At 39.1% G+C, this 19644-nt stretch overlaps 1 protein-coding gene across 3 annotated transcripts in view; it reads left to right on the top strand.

The window, feature by feature from the left end:
• Positions 1-2037: 2037 nt before the first annotated feature.
• RETREG1 (reticulophagy regulator 1) overlaps positions 2038-19644 on the top strand; it is a 66029-nt gene continuing 48422 nt past the window's right edge. Inside the window, exons 1-2 of one of the 3 annotated variants that reach the window (XM_023922133.2) lie at positions 2038-2181; positions 18616-18722. In XM_023922133.2, coding sequence (XP_023777901.2) covers positions 2078-2181; positions 18616-18722 — 211 coding nt within the window. In that variant the 5' untranslated portion in view covers positions 2038-2077. Of the gene's footprint in view, positions 2182-4124; positions 4508-4577; positions 4836-18615; positions 18723-19644 lie in introns of those variants that run through there. The other 2 variants (XM_086898260.1, XM_086898271.1) reach the window with 2 other exon arrangements.

Below are 19644 nucleotides of genomic sequence, written 5' to 3'. Positions count from 1 at the left end.
ACTTAGGGACAAAATTGAGATGTTTCATGAGTTACAGAAAAAAAAAGGAAAGTAGTTCTTAGAAATTATTACAAAAGTAAACCACAATGCAGTGTTTTGAAACAATTCAAATCTAAGATCTGTTCCCACTTCAAACAAAAATGCAGAGATGATGTGACTAGAACCACACGAGAAAGTTATTTCCCGTCGAGAAATCTTATTTCAGTTATAGAACTGAAAAAAATTCAGGAAAAGGGAAGATGAATGTTCAAAGTCATACATTATTAAAAGTGACTAAGACACAATTCCTCAGCCTCAAAGCAGAGACAAGTAATAAAGTGCTATGGGTATGACTGGGCAAAGAGTCAATAATCCTGCAGTAATTATAGGACTTGTAGGACAAAGGAAGCAATTCTTCCCCTGCTTCTTCCATTTGTGAGACCACATATGGAATATTTTGTCCAGTTTGGGAAAACCCAGGACAAGGCAAACTCTGACATACTGGAAGGAGTCCAGAGGGCCAATGGAAGGTCAGCAGCACACAGCTGATGGCATAGAAGGAAAGGCTGGGAGAATTGGGTTCACTCACTCTGGAAGACAGAGGTTAACAGGGATCTACTTACAGAATACCTGATGTGTGGTTATAGGATGGATGGGGACAGAGCCCTTCCCTATGAGGTGCAGAATTAGAGGAAAGGGGTGAAATAAGAAATTTTGAACAGATGATAAGAAAATATTCTTCACAATGAATGTGGCCAAATGTTCAAACAGGTTTCCCAGAGTGCACTGCAGAATCTCTAGCCTTCAGAGGTGATCAGAGCTAATCTGGGCATGACACAGAGCAACATCTCACAGCCAAGTAACAGGGGTGCTGAGTGTGTATGTGGGGAGAAAGGTCAGACCAAATGTCTTACAGGCATTCCATCCAAACTAACCTAGTCTGTGATCCTGTGCTGAAATGAACAGAAAACAAGCTTAAACAAAAAAGAAGGAAATTCATTTCATTTAGAGTTAGACTCCTCAACTAAACTCAATGCTTACTCTATGATGACATCAGCATTCTCAAACATATTTCTGAAGCATTAGAATGCTTTTATATTTGCAAACTGCTTTGAAACAACCACTTAAAAAGCTTTCTCCTTGGTTTTCATCCATCATTTACACTGTAGTCCCTAGCACCAGACCCACAGTCCCTAACCTAATTCTGTGCATTACAGCTCACACATGCAACTGCGCACTGGTTGCTACTCCTAGTTTTTCCCATCCCAAACTCAAACTGCACACAAACCTTTTAAACCTTGGCAGGCAAAACATCAAAGTACAGGAAGATCAAAACTAGACAACCTATTTATTACTATTTTTTTTCTGAAAAAGACATCTAAACTTTCAATGGCTGGGAATGAAGCATCCATTTCTTCTCTCACACGAATGTTTAAACCAGAGTGCTTTCAGTAAAATCATTCATATAAACCAAGCCCTAGAAAAATCAACAGTGACAGAAGAAGAACTGGCATCCAACAAGCATTCTTTTTTTCTATTAGCTAAATTACAAAACCTATTCTGGAAGAGCTTTTCACTAATTTCTGTTCATATCCTTCATGGTATTTGTCAGGAAAGCAGAGACCAGTAATCTAGAATGGATGCAAGTTTAATCAAAATCCAAGAGAGTTCCCTTATTTGTAGTCTACCGTTTCCACTGAAACCTCACCTCATCCTTCCCCACCAGATTCCATCCCCCCCTTTTCTGAGGAGAGAGGGGAATTTTTGAACACCAGTGACTGAAGAGAGTGTCACAGAGAGTTAAATTTTGGGTCAAATGTTTAAAAAAGAAGTGGAATATTGGTAAGGGAGGATTGCTTCAAACCTGCCATGCTTATAATCCTTAGGGCAGTAGGATTATATTGCTATTATCCTACAGTTGGTTAAACCCAAATTTTAACATTTTTATCCCAGTGTACTTCCTGAGTCTAATTATCTCATGGTCACTTTAAAAATGCATGAGGAACATCTGACTCCTTCCCAGGCTTACCTATTAACTGTTTGGAGTTAGCTAGATTTGGATGCTGGGTAGGACCGCCCACATTACTGAAATAACTGAATGCTAGCAAGGGAAAGCAAAGTGCCGCTGGCTAAGCTGGGGATGGTTTTTGCCAGTTATGGGCAGCGTTCACTAGAGCAGCAGCTTGGCATCCTGCATAAAGGGTGAGTATAGGAGAAACTCTATCATCTGTGCCTATCTCTCTACGTCCTTTTCCTTGCAAAAAGTTTTACTTTTACAGGTTTGACTCCTGTGGACTGTTAAGATTCCCTCTGCTCTGTCTCTCAAAACCAAGGAAGCAAATAACTACTACTCAGCCTAGGAAAGCATGAGATGCCCAAGTGAGAGCAGGAGGAGTGCTCAGTAACTGTGAGCAGCTGCTTGCAAACATAGGAGACAGCTGCCTGCTTTCCAGCACACGGAGAACACTCTGTTTTGACCAAGCTTTTTTAGGACAAATTTTTATTCATCAGCACAAAACTGAAGCAAAAGAACAAAGTATTTCTCCAGTCTTGCTGCAACTACTTCCCTTTCTTTTCCATGAGTGTTTCAGGTTACTAGAGGAGCCTGTCTCTTACCTTTTGCTCTCACACTTTCAGAGACAACACTTAATCACATTTTAGCTGGGCTTATTATTCAGGTCTGCCTGGCCTCTTAGACAAAAGAGCATAGAAGTGTAACTAATTAGCATTAAACTATAATGTTCTTTAGAAAAATGTTAATTGCCTATGTAGAATAACATTCTGTATGTTTCCTCTCAGGCGTTAGAGAGAGGATGAAGAATAAGAAAAATAGAGTAACTCCTTTCCAAGGCTATTTGGTGCAAACACACAGTAGACTTGCAATCCACTGACAATGTTAAAACTCAATGCCATAATTTTTTCTTTTACCTCAGAGGAAAAAAAAAGACACACTGACCTTCAAGTAAGTGTGACTCCTTTTCCCATTAAAAGAAACATTCTAATGGGGTAACTCAAGCTTGAAGCAGATGTCAATTCACAGTCCAAAATTATTATTCTTGCTATTGCAGTAAAAATTATTTTATTTTACACGCTTTATCCTGTGAAATACCTTCAATTATTCCAATTTTTGGCTCTTCTTATTCAGCAACAGATGCTCAAGTGACAATTCTCACCAGGCATGCTCCCCAGAATTCAAATTCCCAGCAGTCACATCGGCTATTACGTACATTACCAGCTTGAACATAGTGCCACGCTTCCATCTGGAGCCTGGGGCTGGCCAGACAGGTAGTAGTGCAGATGAGAGGACAGCACACTATAGATTTTAAGTATGTTTCTTGAAGTAAGCCATCAAAACCCCATAGGGTCCTCTGTGGTCTTACAAGCTCCCAGCATTATGACAATAGCAACTTCAATTTTTTAGGATTTTGGGGACTGTTATCATAGGATTATTGAATCACAGAATGTCTAATAGTTGGAACAGACCTTAAAGATTATCTAGTCTCACCTCCGCAGACTTGGGCAGGGATACCTCCCACTAGACCAAGCTGCTCAAGGCATTATCCAGCCTGGCTTTGAATGCTGCCAGTGATGGGACATCCACAATGTCCCTGGGAAACCTCTTCCAGTGTCCAACCACTCTCACAGTAAAGAACTTTTTCTTAATGTCTAACCTAAATTTCCTCTCTTTCAATTTGAACCCATTACCCCTCGGCCTAGCACTGTAGTTCCTGACAAAGAGTCCCTCTCCAGCTTCCCTGTAAGCTCCCTTCGCATACCGGAAGGTTGCTAAGAGGTCTGCACACAGTCTCCTCTTATCCAAGCTGAACAGCCCCGACTTCCTCAGCCTGACTTCGTAGAGGGGGTGTTCCAGTGCTCTTATGAACTTTGTGCTCTCCTCTGGAGGTGCTCCAGCTGTGCCTGGCTGTGGCACACACACAGGAGGAGGAGATGACGGACAAGTTTCACTGGCAACACCTCCCGGTGGGCTTCACCTTTCCAAATCTAGAAAAAAAGCTGCGTTGCCCAGCTTTCCCGCAGCAAGGAAGCGGAACGCTCAGGCCGGTCCCTCCTGCAGCCCGGGCACTCTCCCGCCAGGGGCGGCAGCCTGGGGCCCGCTCCCGGCGCCTCCTCCCGCCCGCTCCCCGCCCCGGCGGCACCTGCGCGGAGGCGGGTGCGGGGTAACGCGGGGGCAGCGCCGGCTCCGCCCCGGGCCCGCCTCCGCCGCCCCGGCCCGGCCCGGCCCGGCCCCAGCCCCAGCTCCGCCCGGCCGAGCCGCAGCCCTCCGGCCGCACCGAGCCATGGCGAGCGCGGCGGTGCCCGCGCAGCCCCAGGAGCCGGAGGCCGCGCAGGAGCGAAGCGGGGCCGCGCCCGGGGAGACGGAGCCGATGGAGGTGTCGGGCAGGGCCGGGGCGGCGGCGGTGCTGGGAGAGACGGGGCTGGCCGTGGGCTGCTGCATCGCGGCGGCGCTGAGCTGGGAGCGGCCCCTCCGCAGCCTGGGCGGCTTCGTCTGCGCCAACCTGCTCTTCTGGTGAGCCAGCCGGGCCGGGGTGGGCACCGGGGCCGGGGCCGGGACCGCCCCCCGGGATGGGAAAGCCCCCGCCCGGCCCGTGCCGCCCCGCCCGAAGCGGGCGTCTCCTACCCCCGCCCCGCGGTTCCCTCGGGCCCGGGAGGAGTGTTTGCCCCCCTGCCCTCCTCTCCCGACCGCTCTTCGCGGGAAGCTGACCCGCGCCCCCACAGCGAAGGAAGATCCTGCTTTTCGCTTCACCTGCGCCGCGGCATCCCCTGCCCTCAGGCGCCGCTCCGGGTCTGGCCGTGGCCTCGCACTGAGTGCAGCTGCTTGGACGGGTTCTCTCACCGTAGGTTTCTGCCCCAGCCTCGCACACACGCACGTTCTGCCCCCCTATCCCACAGCATGATGCGTGATGATGATGAGGAGGAGGAAGAGGAGGAGGAGTCTCAGATGGAAGCTGAGCAGGGCGGCTGCAGGACACCCCGCCGAGAACTCGCATTTGTCAGAGGGGAGATGAGCCGCGGGCCCGCATTTCTGTGCAGAGTTTTGAAACCTGCTGAAATCAGGTCCCGGGCCCATCGCTAGTGCTGTGCTGGTGCCCTGGTCCAGTACTTTAGAGTTCACTTTGGGTATTTGTGCTTTTCCAAATTGGTGGCCTACTTAGTGGAGTCTTAGTGAAGTGGGCACAGCCGGAATGTTACTGCAGTGCACCAGTTCTCTTTTTGGACTAAGACTTTTTGTAGTCGGAGACAGTTTAGTTGAATAAACCCCGGAGATTAACATAGGGATGTGTTCATTTTGTTTGTCATGTCTCTTCTGTTCATTTCAGTAGGAAAAAAACTTGTCTTCCTATGTGAAACTTCTTCAGGGTTTTCCCATGATCTTTGGTTTTGCCAGTGCCTATGATTTTTGTTTTCTGATATAAAATGTGGTCGTATGCCTTCTTGATAAAGTATAGCTATTTATAAATTAGTATACTGTCTAATAATACTGCAGAGGCTCTTAGGACCAGAATAGTGTTTCCTTTCCTGTGGCTAGAACTACCTCCTTTCCTCTAAAGTGAATAAGAGGTAAACAAGCAGTGCAGTGGATTAATATAGCAAACTCCTCTTGGTTCTCTATAACCCTAACAGTGTGATGTTTAAACATGAGATCCAAGTCATAGAAAGAAAACCTTCTGGATCCTTGTGCTGCACAAGAAAATCTCTGCAAAAATTTTCAAAATAATTTTATCCTCTTTGGTACCAGGAGCAGAATGTGTGTGACATCTAATTTAGGTTGACTTTTATTATCTGCCTTGGTCTTAGGTATCCATGGTAAATCCTTTCATTGAGAAAGTTACAGGGTTTTGCTCTCATTTTCTGCATACTTCAGAGGTCACCTGTTCCTTCAGCCATTTGGAAGAGTCATAATGCTTTATATTTCTTTTCAAGGTGGCTCTGATAAAATTTTCAGGGACAACATCTAGCAGAGTACATTTCCGTGTCTCAAGGAATAGGAGCTGCTAGGCAACCCATTGGCTATTATTTTGCCATATTTGATCAAAAGCAAGGTATAAAATGCCTGCATTATTCAATGCCTATAAGAAATCTCCTTTGGTAGTCTTACTGGTAACTTGTTATGTGACCAGTATTTTGAAGTTATTTTCTCAAAATTCATAGCTCACTCTACTTTGTTAGTTTCAAGATGAGTTGGAACAGCAAAAGTCAGGGCAGGGATTGCTCATTTTGATTTGGTGGTATGGTACCTCAGAAGGAAGCTCACTATCCTAATGTCAGGGAGTTTTGAGAGGTGTGAACAAACTAAGAAATGTGTTGAAGCAGGAATGATGGCCACTAAACTTCTGTGGTTTGAGAACATCAGGAAAGATCTAGTTAGCAAACCCATGAAATCTGACACTTTGAAAATTAAACAGCAATTTAAATCTAAGGTCACATTTCCCTGCTTTGGTGTTGGGAGAGTGCAGCACAGTGTGTTTGCTGCTTCTCCTTTTCTTGTTTGAGATCCAGTTGGTCAGCCTGGGTTGCAATGACTCAGACAGTCACTACTGCTTCAGGACTGGGAACAAGTGTCCACCCCTGCTGCCTGTGAAGTCTCTTCTGACAGGGCTTTGTGCTGGCCGGAGCCTATAGGTAGAAAGAACGTTTCCTAGTTGCTGTTTCATGTACCTCTTCTTTCTTTGTCGTGTGCCTGCAAGTATTCCTGCCCCATAGGGGGACCCCCAGTGCATGTGGCCTCTAATCAGGACATCTCAGAGTTGAGAACTCTGTATTGCTGGGTGGCAGACTTCTTCCACTATAGCAGCAACAGCCGTGGTGGAAGAGGGAGAAAGGGGAGGTGAGGTTTAATTTTACAGTTTTCTGAATTTTGGAAAAGCAACACCAGGTCCTTCCTCCCATCCATTTAATTTTGATGGGACTGTTTTTCTCATGGTTAGTTTAGTTCTTGTATGTACACCCATCAAAATACTTTGTGTGTAAACTGTTGTGATAGGAGCTACTGAGACTGAACTGGTGTCTGACACTGGTGTCACAGGATTTATTTAATATATTCCATTGTTGCCTCTTTTGTGTTAAAAATATCTTAGCCAATATACTGTATATAAATGCATTTTTGGTGGTTACTACTAAAATATTGTTCTTGTTAGTACAAGAAATTTACTAACTTAATTTCATTCTGATTTCCTTGATTTTTTAATATTCCTGAGAAATTGTTGTAGACTCTTTAATGAGAGTAGACACAAATCTGGCCACTGAAAAAACATTTTTCAGTTGCCACCTCCATTATTTTTTCACCATGAACAGCTTTAAGCCTCTTGCCCCAAATGAACATGACTGAAAATCTTTAAAATTAACAAGAGTTAAATATATGTATTATTTTGCACCTAACTGTCTGAAATATGATTTAGATTTTTGTGCTGTATATAGTTTGCAGACTGAAGTCAAAATAACTCAGGAAAACAAGGTCCGTTTTGTTTTTACACTTTTACATTTTTTTACATTTTTTTACATTTTACAACCATTTTACAACCATTCTACTGAAAAAGTGTTTGGCCCAAGAACAGAGAAACTCTGTGCTGGTACCAGAAGTTCACTCCAGGTGTTCTAAGTGTTAGGCTGTTTACTGATAAATTTCAGTCTTGGGTTTAATCTTAGCTAAATATTAACATTCAGTCCTAGATTTTTAAGCTAGCATTCTGTCCTAGTGATTATTCTCCATGTGTATGGTATAGAGGGGATAGTGGCAGCTTTTTGTTCTCCCAATCTGTAATTTTAAATTTCCTCAAGGTCAGAGGGACAAGTTTATTTTTAGTAATTCTGTACTGTTCCATGTGTTTTGTAGTTTGTAGATATCTATTTCAAATATGTGTTTTCTTTCAGGAGATAAATGTTTCAAACCTAGGTACATTCATGTCTGCAAGGTCATCCCTATATACATATATGTATATGTATGTATATATACACCAGTTGCATCTGTTCACCAATTGCCCAATTTCCTCATTTCCTTAGGATATTTTGTGACGGGAGACTGCAGAAGGACTAAGATGTAATAGATCTTTTCTCTTTTCCTGTTTCCTTGTGGAACAAATTTATTGCATTGCCCATTTGCTGTTCCCTTCACCTGCCCAAATCCAAATTTTTCTTTAAAGATTTGAATATACCTTCTGACCTGAGAAGGTATATTTGCACGTTACTGCAGGTCTGTTTTTAACAATGTTACGTGATGTTATGGTGCTGGCTCAACAAAGTAACTGACCAACTGTGAAAAATGCAAGTATCAATCCTTGATTTAGACAGATGTGCAGGCCTAATTTGCCATTAAAAATAGTCCTTTGTCACCATCCATACTCACATTTTTTGTTTGTTTGTTTGGTCTCAGACCTAGTGAATATTTCCATTGTCTGAGAGAAACAATCAAGAGAGAAAGCAATATTGCTTATATCTGAATTGTCTGTGTGCATTGCATCAGGTAAAGATTGTGTATTTTACAGACAGAAAATCCAATTGCTCTTTAAATATTAGTAACAAAACACACATTCAGAGTTTAGAGGTTTGGTGTGTTTTGTTTTTAAGTATCCAGTTTGTTTTAGGAGTTGTTATTGAAGTGTTTGTTTAGTTTTAAAGTATCCAGTTTACGTTAAGATTTGTTTTTAAAATGTTTCTTGAAATCTCTGCTTGGCAATGATAAAGTATACCATGAAGGGATCTCAAAGTACTTTTAATTCATTAATTTATTCTTCCAATGTAAGAAAGCAGTACCAAGCTAAGTATTTCTTTCATGTATTTGCACACATGTAAATGCAACCACTACTATACCTGGATGGGCAGCTTGCCTGTAAAGCAAGAGTTCTACCCATTTAGAGAGCTGTGTCCATGCACAGTGTATGCTTGCATTTCTATTCTTTGTTACAAGAAGGAAACTGACCTTCAAGTCATGCAGCAGCCCTGTTTTCTGTATTTGTGAACATTTTTGTTCACTATCATTTCTGATTGTGGCTATCACTGGAAATGTAGTCTAGGAAAACTACTCAGGACATTCTTGGTGGCAAAATGTCAGATGAAGTGAGAATTGGAATAAAAGAAATCTTTGAAGTCAAAACATAAAGAAAAATACATGAAAATTAAGTGAGTTGGAGTCAGGCAGAGTATTGGTATTCTGAGGCCAGTTTGTAGTATGCTGGTCTTCAGCTCACTTGATTAAATTTGTGATATCATCCAAGAACACACAGATTTTTTAGCACCCAGATGCTAAATACCATTTTGAATGTGGGAAATTTTGGTCTTTGGCTGTCTTTGTTACAGGAAATCTTAAAGCTACATTCGTAGTTGTTTTGGGATTACTTTCCTGAAATCCAAAGTAATAGGATAGTACACAAGTGAATACTCATGCCTTAAATTCTAATAAGAGTTTATGTCTCTGATCACTCAAGTATGAATAGTAGAGTAGGTTAAGGACATTATTCTTTTGTAATGATAGTACATTCATTAATGGAAGAAAAAAAATTTCTGGTATAGACCGTTTTGAAATTCACTGTGCATTCACGTGAATGGATTTCTCATATGGTTTCTAGTTTGTTTCTTCTAGTCTAATAGTCCTGACTTATTTAATTTGCTGCCCTTTGCTAAGTCTTTGTAACATATTGGTATTGAGATATATTTTATTACCCCTAGTACAGCAAATTCCTGATGTTTCTTCAAGATTAAAAAAATATTTTTGGTTTGTTATTTTTTGCTTCCTAGAAGGTGGTATTCCAAAATACTCTTCCTCAAGTACAGCTAAAATTCCAACCTCAGCACAAGTTGTGATATAATTTTAGGATCTACTTGTTTTTACCCAGGCAGTTTTAGCCTTCACTTTTTTTTTCTTTTTTTTTTTTCTTTTTTTCTTTTTTGCTTTTTTTTCCCCCCCAATTTTCCAATACAAATAGTCAAAACTTTTGAAGGCTTGGAGGTAGAAAAGTGGAGCAGAAAGTTAAATTCATTTGATTTAGTTAGCAAAAATAATTAAAAGCCATTAACATCTTTTTAGTGACAGTTTGCATACTTTTGGCTGAGAGATTAGTTTACAGGAATGAAAATTGACATTGTTTAAGAGCCAGGTGTTACATAAAAACCTGGACAGTTGACAGCATTTTTCAACCAATAAAATGAACTCAGTGTCAGTCAGAAAAGAAATCAAGTGGGGTAATTGAGGAAAAGCAAGCATTACTGAACAATTTAGGATCAAATCTAGGATGAGAACTTTATGGTAGATGGAAATTCAGAATAAAGAAGAATAAAAATGCATTGCAGCATGGCTTGCGTTTATTCTGTCTTGCTGAACCATACATATGCTGTGTCTAAAGCAGTTGTTTCAAGAGAAAAAATATAATTTCTTTGTTTATTGCTTCAGAATAATGAGACCTTTCAAATAGTAAGTAGAATTTTGAGAACAATGGACGTTTTAGGGGGATATGCTATGCTCCATGGTAGATGTTACAGGACTAATGAGAGCATTACAGAAAAGGAGATTTAGGGCAGCACGGTAGAGGTGCTACTGCTCAAACTGCTGCTACTGTATGAGAAAATGGGATTAAGATTTCTTCTGTACTTTGCCAGAGCACAGGTTAATTAAGGTCATTGGGCATTTGTCTGCAAAAACAAAGGAAGCTAGGTTATTTGATGTTATTTATTTAAATCAAAATAATTTTTACTTCCATGGAAATATCATACCCTGTTTTCACTAATGTAATAGTAGAATTCGATGTCATGGTAGACTCAGAAGGTATGTAGTTTAGGTAAATTAAAATTTATCCTTCTCAATTGTTTTTTATGTGCCTGTCTGAATGCAACAGGTTGCAGTAAATCCAAAAATCCTGTGCAGTAATCCAAAAGCACAAATATTGAAACATGATTCTAACAGCTGTATTCCTCAAAAAGTTTCCTTGCAAACAGTGTGAGATAATTTTGCAATGTGAAATTATTAACTTAATCCTATTTCACAGACCACCAATATACTTCCAAATATACCAGTTTACAAGCACATTTGTCTTTGGTGATTAAATGCAAAGCACTGGTCTAGTGTTTTTTCCTAGAGACTTATACTATTTTTGGTTTTATTTAGACTTATTTTTAAGAGCTGGTTTCTTGAGTTGGGGAGAGAAAATACACAATTTGAATTCCTATCCTATGTGTTAGCATAGGATAATAATAATGCAAGTTAGCATTGTCCAGCCATCTTTGCTTTCTCCCTGAAACTTGTGCACAGACTTTCCGGAGAACTGTCCCTTCTCCAGATGGCTGTTAAAGTAACAGTAATTTAAATTTCTGTGAGTCTGTTTCTTAGGACAACAGGTTTATTTATTATTCAATTTTATTTTTTTTTTCCCTAATATGTTCTAGAAGGTTTTCTAAAGAAAAACTGATTTGGTCTGTGCTTTCTGGCTGAATAAATAAGATCCTAATCTTTTCAATGAAACCTGACAAATAAGCTCTTTGAATAAAAGGTTGATGGCTGAGTTTTCTTTGTCTTAACAAAGAAAGAATTAAAAAAAAAAAAAAAAAAGCAAGTTTTAGAATAATAAGCATGTCTTTTCTGCTTGAGGTTTTTTTGTTTGGTTTTTTTGGGGGTTTTTTTTCAATTATTTGTTTATGTACATAGTGATAGAATTTTCAGATTTCTGGGTGCTATCCAATGGAGCACTCTTTGCTAGCTGGAACATAGGTTACAAATCTATTGCTTTTCAATACTTCATTTTACTCTGAAATATTTCAGGTTCCTAAGTTTTTGGGTGGAACTCTGATTTAGAAAAAAAAGTGAAGTGAAAAAATTGTGTTTCTTTCTAATTTATACCTTTATGGAAGCTTTCTAATTTATTTCTTTGTGGAAGGTTTTTCTCCACTAAATTAGACCAGATCTAAAAGATTTTTATTGTACATGTTTTTAAGAAGCTTTCTATTACATTTCACTGGTTTTCAGCTAAACAGATATACAGCTTTCTAAGATGCTAGGCACCCAGAGTGCTGATGTGCATACTTTAAATTTGAATTAAAATAAGATGTGGAGCAAATGCTTTTGAGATTTTATTCAATAAATTATGCTTTTTAGAAGGGTGGGGAGGTTTTTTAGACTGAATTTAGGTTTTTGTTCCCTCTAAAATTTTTGACAGCACATATACAGATCTGTTTTTTTACATGTAATTCCCTCTCTTCAACACAGAATCTGCTGTACCAATTTTTGTGTATTTTTCAGACATGCAGGTCAACAGCTAAATATCATACAATAATATTGTATCAAATTATCTTCTATAAAGAGATTCTACCAAAAAATATGTCCATAACTTACTCTGCCTTAAGTGAAGATCTACACTTTTTGTGTAGGAATTGGGAAAGGATTTTTGCATTTTAATTCTTGAACAGTTATCTAAATACTTTGACTCAGACTAGGTGTCTTGGTTTCAGCTGGGATGGAATTATTTCTCTTCCTGGTACAGTGTTGCAGGTGCTGTATTTTGGATTCAGCATGAGAACAAAGTTGATAACATGCATCGGTGTTTGCTGAGCTCACCCTAATTCAAGGACTCGTCAGTTTTCCATGCTCTGCCAGCTAGCAGGTGCACAAGAAGCCAGGAAGGAGCACAGCCAGGACAGCTGACCTGAACTGGCCAAAGGGATTTTCCAAACCACAGTGTGTCATGCCCAGTACACAGCCTGGGAGGAGCTGGCCAGGATCTGCCCATCACTGATCAGGTTGGGCTGAGCACTGGTCAGCAGGTGGTAATGTGCCTCACTGGTCTTTCTTGAATTTTATTCCTCTCTCTTTTTGTTGTATCACATTTCATTTATTATTATTGTTACTCCTTTTAACTTTATTTCAATAATTAAAGTGTTCTTAAGGCCTGGCTTTTACTTCTTTCCATTCTTCTTCCCATCTCACCAGGGTAGGAGAAAAGTGAGCAACCTTAATTGCCAGCTAGTGTTATACCACAACACCAAGATGTACTAAAATAAAAACAGGAAAAATACTGGATTATTGAGTTCTGACTTCAAATGTTTTGAATACTTGAGGCTTGGATTTCAATATTTGTAGATACAGCATTTTGATATTTACAGAGGCTTAATATAGAATCATTTATATAGAAGCGCAATTCACATAAAAGTTGTAAATTTAATAGATATAAAAAGCAGGATTCCCAAACTTGCTTTGGGATGGTGTTTTAATTAAGAGAATTTAAGCATTAAATTACCTGTAAATAAAATAGAGCTGAATATATATTTTTCCTTATTGATTCAAAGCGGGGCAAACAAAACGATTGACCCAGTGATCAGTAAGGCCATGAGCTTTCTGATACTACCTTTACCATGTATTTCAAAAATGTTGCTCAAACAATGTGCTTCATGCTGTAATTAGAAGAAAACAAGCCCTCTTCCCCTTCCCCAGAACTCTTGCTTGAGACAGTCATCAGAATTTATTGCAACCAGACAGGTGTTGATTGCTCCAGCAGTAAGCGTGCAAGAATGGTCTACATTCAGCTCCAACAGGAAACAGTTACCACCCAGAAACAGTCATTGCCGCATCTTTTCCTCACCCAGATGCCTTCACTGTAGATGTTTGTCTGAAACAGTGTTAGGGGGCTCCCTGTAAGAGCAAAGTACACGTAGCTTTGGAATTAGCAGTTCAGTATTCTCAAAATGCACTAGAAATAGCTCCTCTCCACAGGTGAGGGCTATTCTCTGTGTGGTTTGTGTCATAGGCTGTGCTTGCTTACCAGTGTCTGATTGGAAGAAGACTGGTTCTATGGAAAACTCAGGCTGAAAGGTGTCAGTAGATTTTCACCTAAACATTTTATGAGGAAACAGTTTTATATCATTCTGCACTCTTTAGAGCTCCACAGAATTACTCTGAAGAGTTTGGCTTCTAGTTTTAAGATGCAAATATGAATTTGTGGAACACAGAACTGAAGTACAAAGATCACTCATGCAGCTAATAAATGTGCCATTAAAGCTGATGGTGAAGCAAAGCTCCATGCTCACATCTGCATTATTGACAGCTCTCATTTATTTATGTGATTATCTCTGGAATCCATCTAAAGATAGATGGTTGTTATAAATGTACCTGCCAAGGCTTTCTAGAAATAACTAGCACTGCCTGCTGATAGTCTAAATACTTTAATTTTTGATTAAATGTTTTCTTATGTTTTGTGTTTATGAAGTGCAACTCATTCATAGTTCTAGAATATGTTGTAAAAAACTTAAAACCTTAACAGCTTAAATTAAGTAATAAAATTGATTTACTTAACATTTAAAACAATTTGGTAGGTCTGTGCCTTCCCTGTATCTCATGATACAAGTAAAAACAACTTCTGTCATGCTCTATAAGTTTTTCATTATGTTTACTGACTGCAGTATTCTATGATATTGTTAACCTTCGAAATTTCTTAGCTGGATCATGCCACTTGAATAATTTTGTACAATCTGATTTGTGCAGTTAATTGTCCCAGGTTCTCTGCACTGTGAGATAGATGCCTTTTGATAAAACAAATTGACAGTATTGACATATGACCCATACCATAAGGAACCGGAGAAAAGACATAATGGAGAAGGTACTTCAGGCTACATTTCTATCTTCAGGTTCACAGTCATGAAGCTGAAGAATTTCTACTTTTAATTGTGGAAGTTGTCAAGTTTTGATTCTTACCTGTGCATTTTAGAATCATTTCAGCACACCTGCAGTATAGCCAGGCCCAGAAACCAAAACCGTTGTGCCTTTAAGTTCTAAGGTCAGCATCTTTCTGAAAAAATATTTGCCAACCACTTCTTATAGGCTAAAATAGTCACAGAATGAAAATACCATTCAGGTTGGTAGGGACTTCATGAGGTCTCTAGTATGACTTGCAGCTCAAAATAAGGCCAGTACTTAATTCAGATCAGATTGCTCAGGGTTTTGTCTTCACAGCCATCAAGGTTGGAAATTCCACAACCATTGTGGACCACCAGTGCTTAATTATCCATCGATACGGCTCCTATTTCATTTCACACAAATGGTTTCTCAAGTCTTCCACAGTGGAGTTGAGTGGCAGGCTTGGTTCCATCACACTTACGTTCTTCCTGCGTAGAAGAATGTAGGTTGGAAAGGCAGCTGGAGGTCAGCTAGTCTGGCTTGCTCAAATGTGCTCCAGTCGAAACACGTTGCTCAGGTTCTTACACAATTAAGCTTTTGAAAGTCCTGCTCCATAGTGGACTGCCACCTGCTTAGCACCTCCAGTAGCTCTTGCACTTGAATGCTCTGGACCAGAGGACATCCTCCACAGTGAGGCCACTGTTGCCATCAGTGCAAGGGACAGGCATTTCATGCAGCCTCAAATGCTGTATCCTCCCACCCCTTGGGGCTGTGTCTGAGGGCCTTTCCTATTCAGGGAGTCCTGTTTCAGACAGTGACAGGGACCTGGGCACCTCATGACTGGGCTTTTTACAGTCCTGCAGTGCCTACTGCAGAATTTCTTGTCCCCTTCTTGTGCAAGCTGTCCTGTTAACTGCTGAAGTAGTTATTTGGAGTGCATAATTCTATACATTGTTTTAACCTTTGCTTTCTTCACACCCTCCCAGCACCACCCTCCCCTTTCAAAAAAAAAAACCCAAACCAAAACAACAACAACAACCAAACCAAAAAAACCAACAAAACAAAAAACCCCACTCAACCATTCACAGAACAAGAATATGGCAGAATTCTGGGGGGAGAAAGCCTTGGTTATGTCTCTAGTAATGTTTTTTACTTCCATACCACTTGTAGAAGAAATAAAACAATTTGAACTTCAGTCTGTTTAGTTTATTGCTTAAAAAAGAGAGCATGTTCAGTAAACTTCTCTTACGTAGCATTCTTCTACAAAACAGGTGTGTAGTATATGAAGATGTCATTCTGGAGCTTTTAATTCTTGTCAGATATGTGTGTTAGAAATGCTTAAGAGTAAAGTCTGTTATGTTTCTTCAAAACAAGGAGGGGGAAAAATGCCCTAACCACATCAACTGTTAGTCAGGTTGCAATGCATCATATTGATAATTCCTAGAAGAATTTTGAATCCTGACACTGGTAGCAAAATAAGTGGTTTTCAGATCTCAGCATGTTGAACTAACCTTTTGATAAGCTTATGATAGATACATGCCAAAAAAGTACAAGGGGACCTTATCAGCTTTTCACCAGGAAGGGCTTCAAGGACACCGATCTCTGGCATATGGATCACAAACAGTTTTCTAATTTGGTTGCTCTGGTACCTGAGGGCTGACACAAGCTGGCTGTTGAGTAAATTTACAAGGAATGGTCTTTGATGCATGCATCACAATCTAGGTAAAGAGGTAAAAGTGTTAAGGCATGGGAAATTCAATCAGAACAATTCAAAGCTCTCCAAATAAGTGAAAAGTCCTTGTTTGGTAACTACATTACCTACTTCAACTAGATTACAGCTTTTTCTTCAGCCATTGGAGCAGAGAGACTGCAGTACTGAGAAGGTGGAATGACATGACTTGGAAGCATCTTTCAGAGAGGATGCTACCTTGTTAATCCTTGTTTGCTAATCCTAGTCCGCATTAGTGCAATTGTTTTTAACAGCAGGTGACAGCTGTGATTGCAATGAAACTAACAGTATGCTTTAGTTGGGAGCATAAAGTAGGTCAAACATGTTCTGTGTATTTTTTGAAAGACACACTAAGCCTTTTTAGTAAGCATCTGATCTTACCTCGAAAAGCTAGTAAGATATGTGTGTGCATACACACATGCAGACACTTGTGATAAATTTTGGTATTGATGTTTATGTTTGAGGCCATCAAAACAATTACCAATGGTAATTGCTAAGTCAGGGCATTCTGTGTGATTGTATAAACATTCATGCACAAACACCATGAAGACCCTATAGAACAGACATGGTATTAAGCCCAAACAAATTGAAGGTCTGCATTTGTTGTAAACTTCTCTGCCTAGAAGTTGGATGAAAAATTCTTCACTTGATTTTTCTATACAGCATCACTTCTCTCTCCCCAGCCCATTGACAATAAATTAAGTAGGCTAAACGAAGTCTTCCATGCAGTAGAACTTAAACACAATCAAAGTTTTTTAATGCTGACAAAAATAGTATGACAACATGATGCAAAGCTGTTGCGAGTTTTGATTTATTGAGCTATGATTGGGCACTTTTGATAGAGGTTGCCTTGTAATCATTTTTCTCTACTCTTGTTTTTCTTGAGCTGGCTGAATTACACAAAGGTGCTGATTTTAAGCATTTATTTTATAGAATAGTCTTATAACTCAAATTCTCTACAGATATAAAAACACTTTATATTTGGATAAAACCTTCAGAATGAGCTTATATGATTGTATTGGAATTCATATACTGGTCTGCTCAGGATGATTGGTATTATGAGATTGTGTTAAATGTGAAAATTAGTGGTGTGGGTATTTTCTTTAATGCAGTCTTTTTGAGGTTTTCAAGGAATACTGGAGCAGTTTGGTACTACAGCAGTGTGTCCTGAGCTTGTTAGAAATATTGTGAAGTCAATTTTCTTTCAAAAAAATCCAAATGTGCTCAAAGGGTGCCTCTATGCTTCCTGCAGTGGCCATGTTTGCTACTATTTTCACTGCCCTTCCCCCTCTTTCTTGCAGAAAAGCTCTGCAGCAGGAACAGGGTAGCCAGCTGCCCTGTTTTCAAATCTGAGAGGTATCTTGAAAACATCCCAGCATTGTATGGTTTTTTTTCAGTTGGTATTCTCATTTGAACCAGTCCCTTGGACAGTGGCTTTTTACTGGTTTTGGCTGACCTTAACTTTTTAAACTTAATTGCTTTTACTTTGAAAAATTAACTTGTCCACTATTTCTGTTCAGATCTCTGATTTATAGTGCTCAAAAACAGCTATGAAAGTACTTTAGCATTTTTTAGTTAGTTGAATTTTAATTCTTTTTACTTCACACCCTTTTTTTTGTGAATTGGGATATTTGCCAGTAAAACAGATAGAAGAGCTAATCTCCAGACACACCTGGATGGCAAAGTCAGTAGTGCATGAGATTATAATTCATACTTTCTGAGTCTAGGGTCTGTTTGACTTGACTAGACATGTTCTAAAAAATTATGTAATTAAAAAAAAATTTTGGTTATGAAGACAAGTTATTGTTATGCTGTGATATGATAAAGATAATTTACCTCATCTTTGAGTTTGAAAGAATGATTTATATAAAATCTTGCTAAATCTTGCTAAAAATCCCACATGGGTTCTGTGGGAAACAAAAATTTTAACCTTTTTTTTTTTTTTATGCATTGTGCCAATTCAATTAATTTTAATAAAAGCACAGTTAATTTAAAAGTAGTATGTTTCCATGCAATAATTAAAATATTTTGTTTTCTTTATTTTCTCTGTGTGTAAATAAAAGAATGGACAAAAATCTACTACAAACTCAGTGTTTAATCTTTGTATCTTTAAATACCATGCTAGGAGCTCTCAATATTTGCTTCTCATGGAAAGGTTGTGGGGAGAAACTGAATTCAATTATTACAATCCGAGTCTATTTCTTCCTATTTCTTTTCATTATTAGTAGTGTCTATAAGTTTTTGTATGCTTCTAAAGAGTCTTAAAGTATTCAGCATTTATTTCTTCTTGACATTCTAGGTTTGTTGCATTGACCCCTTGGAGAGTGTATCATCTGACTTCTCTCATAATACTTGGAGTGTTAATTCTTCAGATAATGAAGGATTTGGTATTCTCAAAAATAAAGGGTAAGTGTACTGATAGAGTTCCATGCTTAAAAACTTACTATTTGGAGCATGCTAGTTCATTCATAAAGCCATGTCAATATTATGATTATTGTAAAAGTATCAGCTAATTTTAGAGAGTGATAGTAGATCTGTGATGGTCTATTGCCATTTCCAATGAAGTTCTGTGTTTTATAGGAAGGGCATTAGGAGACTTGTTTTAGCATTTAGATGAGTGTAATTGTTATGAGTGGGCAGTCATTCTTGTTTCTTAAATGCTAGGTCTGAAAATGCATTCTTTGCTAAATACAAGGTTTTCCTAAAGATTAATACTTCTTCTGACATTAATCATGTAATTATTGGAAATTTTGGGACATTAAATGTAAATAAGTGAAATTTGTAAATAGATAGAGAAATTACCTATCTTAGCACAGATGAAATAAGAAGCGAGCAGTATTTTCTTTTTACTTTGTGTAGCATTTAGTTTCCAGTGTGTATAAAGTCTTATGTGAATGCAACCAATTTTGAAAGGGATTTTGGGTTTGTTGGCTGGTCTGGTGTTTTGGGTTGGTTTGGGTTTTTTTTTTTTAATTCTGTCCTGTACTTCATTAGCATCTTGAAAAGTCTTTGACAAGATGTTCATCCTAAGTTTTAATTTTCATTGCCATTAAGTTGTTTTTTTTTTTTCAAGATTCTTATTTTGTCTTTTGTTTGTTGTTAAATCCCATGCAAAGTGTTTGAAAAACCATCTGAACATAGTTCAAAAGTAGGAAATAGGTGTCAGAGAAGCATGGTATTCTTCTGTGATGTACTAACACATCATTTCTGACTGCCAAAGCCCGTTGTTCCCTGCTATGTTACAGCAGGTATTTGCTACCTTTTCTGAAGTATGATTTACTGTCATTCCCTTTTCTGGGAGTCTTGGATACCGTTCTGTTTCCTGCTT

This window comes from Cyanistes caeruleus, chromosome 1 (assembly GCF_971803275.1).
Source record: "Cyanistes caeruleus chromosome 1, bCyaCae1.hap1.1, whole genome shotgun sequence".
Taxonomy (NCBI): domain Eukaryota; kingdom Metazoa; phylum Chordata; class Aves; order Passeriformes; family Paridae; genus Cyanistes; species Cyanistes caeruleus.
Note: the sequence above shows the minus strand (reverse complement) of the source record. Positions and strands in the feature narration are given on the sequence as shown.